At 39.6% G+C, this 3,651-nt stretch overlaps 1 protein-coding gene across 1 annotated transcript; it reads left to right on the top strand.

The window, feature by feature from the left end:
• Positions 1-1,143: 1,143 nt before the first annotated feature.
• Positions 1,144-3,441, top strand: LOC116187277 (LOB domain-containing protein 16). Its single transcript, XM_031515931.1, has 2 exons — positions 1,144-1,659; positions 2,689-3,441. Exons 1-2 carry the CDS (start codon positions 1,345-1,347, stop codon positions 3,079-3,081), a joined length of 708 nt encoding a protein of 235 aa, XP_031371791.1. The 5' UTR covers positions 1,144-1,344; the 3' UTR covers positions 3,082-3,441.
• Positions 3,442-3,651: the final 210 nt, after the last annotated feature.

Genomic DNA, 3,651 nt, shown 5'->3' with positions numbered 1-3,651 from the left:
TTAATTGATTAATTCATGATTTTCTTCATTACAAAAATGCACGTGGATCTACTATAATAAAATAAAAATATTAATAATTAATAATTAATCGTACTAAGTATCAAATCTAGAACTCTTAATTATCAAACTGGAGGTTTCAGGTTCTATACTCATTGAGAATACTCAGTGAAACCTCTTAGTTATATTTTTAAGTTATAAGGGAGGCTCGTGGGCCTAAAGATCTTAGTTATATTTTTCGATTACAAGGAAGACCCGTTAGCTTAATACAATGAAATATGAATTCTAATAGCTAATAAAATGGACATGGATAGTTCCACTGTATATCGAATTTACAATCTCTTGATTCTCAGGCGAAAGCGTGTGTTCCTGCGCTACATATTGTCTTAGTTATTTTTTTCGATGTGCGTCATGTTATTCGAAAGTCCAATTGGGTCTTGACTAATCTAGTTGAGCCGAATCGGTCCATTAAGGGATAAAACTCTCACAGCATGATTTTTTGCATTCACAATGATTCGAACTCAAGATTTTACTTAAACAGAATAAATACCGAATCACTGGAATAAACTTGGTTAAGCTCTTAGTTATTTAATACTGATATTTCTCTACCGAAAAAGGAAGTTACTAATTTTTTAATTTTTGAATGCACAGGTGGCAGTCTCCAGCAGCGTCAAAAAGCGACAAAAAGCACCAGTTCCCAGGTGCGGCGCTCGGCGGAAAAACAAAGCAGTATTATAGACAAAGCCCCACATAAAATTCAAACTTACACGACTGCATGCTATAAAAGAATTGCCAATCACACCGTGTAAGAATTGAATATTATTTTGGTGTGGCCCATATGATGTGGGTTGGTCCAACCCCCATTATTCAAATCAAAACTAAAAAAATAATGAACGCTCTGGCGTTTAGCTCAGAAACTGCGTATTAGCAGACAGATGTTAATTGTAGTGCAAGAATTTATCTCCACTTGAAACAATTGGGGGCCTGGACAAGCTAATAACTAAACAAGAATTAATCTCGGTTAATATGAACGAAATTGTCGTAATCCTATCGAAAAAGAAAATTAAAATTAAAAATTAATACTAAAAGACACACAGATAGAAAAACTTCCTCAGCCTAAATTGCATAATACCCATTAATTGTTGTCCCCTCAGAACCCTACATTGAGGCCTCCCTTGTCCCTCCCACTCCATCTTCTCCTATAAGAACCCATTCCCTTTTACACCACTTCCCTTAGTGTGCTCGTGTGCCCTAATTGATCATTCCACACTTCATTCATTAAGCACACGCTTTCTCCTTTCTCTTCTTCCTCCAATTGTACTTTCCCCCTTTCTCTAAATTACATCGATGGCACCTCCTGGCAACTCAAATACTGGTTCCGGTACTGGGCAGACTGGGTCGCCCTGCGGTGCTTGCAAGTTCCTGAGGAGGAAGTGCGCAGCAGACTGCATCTTCGCGCCCTACTTCTGTTCCGAACAGGGACCCGCCCGGTTCGCAGCCATGCACAAAGTTTTTGGAGCGAGCAACGTCTCAAAAATGCTCCTCCACATTCCTGTCCCCGATCGGGGCGAGGCAGTCGTCACAATCGCCTATGAGGCTCAGGCTCGGATCAGGGATCCGGTGTACGGATGTGTCGCGCACATTTTCGCTCTTCAGCAACAGGTCTGTTATAGCTGATCCCTCATTCTATGAAAATCGATCAAATATCATACTATAAGCATTTCTGATTGACTGAAAAGGAACTCCAAAGCAAAAGGGTTTCGGAGTGCGATGTCAAGTATTTAGTCATGTATTTTTCATCCTAGGCTATCTTATTCACTTCTCCCTTGGGTGATGTTTTTGCATGTATTTATGTAAATGTAATGATGTACCATATATTGATGAACTTATCAACGTATGTCGTATGTGATTAGGACATCATTTTCAATATGATTTTCCTGTTTTAAAACCCAATTATTGCTCATGCATATGATGAGAATGATGCAAAATTTTATTAATTTTTCCTTTCGTCTGACAAACTGTGGTGCCAGTGGCGGGCTTAATTACCTGTGTAGTATATGCATCTAGAACTCACTTGAAACAATTCTTGGCCGGGGCAAATTGATGCCCAAAGCGAGAATTAGTCGTCTCGGCTAAATCTCAATTGAAAACAAAAAAAAAAGATCTCTGTAATTATGTACAGGGCTCCATCTTCAACCTTGACTTAGGAAGACATGATCTTACATTATTATAGACTAAACGGGAGAGCTCAACCCAAAAGACTAATTTATTATATGGGAGAGCCCATTTAATCTATAAATCCCACACCAATTGCCCACACAATCAATGTGGGACAAGTCCCATACCTTGCAATTGATTTAGGTCATAACATTCATCCCCCCTTAAGGACTTGACGTCCTCGTTGGTCACGGCTACAACAGTCACGAGGTTTAAATCTGATGTCAATTGTTATAGACTAAACGGGAAAGTCCAACCTAAAATATTAGTCTATTAGGTGAGAGAACCCATTTAGTCTATAAACTCCATACCAATTGTCCATACAATCAATGTGGGACAAGTTCCATACCTTGCAATCGGTTTATGTCATTATATATATATATATATATATATTAAGTAGGTCTTTTGCATATGCAAGTCCTGATCGCGAAAAGGCTAACTCGACTTACGGTTTCCTTGATAATTGTGGTGAAGGTGGCTTATTTGCAAGCGCAACTGATGCAAGTGAAGGCTCAAATGGCCCATAACCTGATGACAGATGCAAGAAATACACAGAACCAGCAGCTATGGACGAGCGGGAACAATAACATATGCGGGTCATTGAACCAATCCTTGATGTTCCCTGTTGATAATCACACAACGAGTTACATCAACTCCTCCAATAATATCTCACCGCAGAGCTCGATTGAGTCAGTCGACCATAGCATCGAAGCATTCAGGATGCAGGAGATTGAAAGTCGGGATCACCATCAACATCAACAGGAATTATGTAATATGAGTTTTCCACAGCAGTTCTCCAAGAAGAGACAGCCTAACTGCGATCTAGGTGAGCTCCAAGCAGTTGCCCTAAGAATGATGAGAAATTGAGATACACAATGCTCGATTTCAGGATTTAGAATAAAACTGGCCACAGCGGACAACTTGGAGCTGGACCGAGAGCGGCAGATGATACCTCAGAGCAGATTCCGATCCACAACCATGCGTACCTTTGGGTCCTCGATCGATGTGACGATGAATTCTGTGCTCAAATACCAATGTGTATATAAATTGAGACTCCAGAGGAAACCTAGCAGCCCAGAACATATTTCGATATGCCTAAGTTGGGAGGACAGCACCCAACCCAAATTTTCTTAAAAGTCAAAACACTCAATAGGCAACTTGGAAATTGTCTACTCTTCCCGATAGTTAATTATCTATCCATCAATCGCTTTTGTCAAATACGAGGTATTCCCAACCCTAAATACGACATAGTTCAAGTGAGTTTCAAATATTTATACTAACATAGTTTGTGAACTATTGCACCATTCGTGTTCAAAATCTCTATTTGAGTTAGCCTCTACTTGATGCATTAATTAGCCTCTATCTCGGCATATGAGCGTGGTCCATCCACTGACAACATAGTTTGTCAACTATTACCGCCTCGTATTATCAATCTCT

The sequence above is a fragment of the Punica granatum genome, chromosome 8 (assembly GCF_007655135.1).
Source record: "Punica granatum isolate Tunisia-2019 chromosome 8, ASM765513v2, whole genome shotgun sequence".
Classification (NCBI taxonomy): Eukaryota; Viridiplantae; Streptophyta; class Magnoliopsida; order Myrtales; family Lythraceae; genus Punica; species Punica granatum.
The sequence above is the reverse complement of the archived record's forward strand: the minus strand, read 5'-3'. Positions and strand labels throughout refer to the sequence as shown.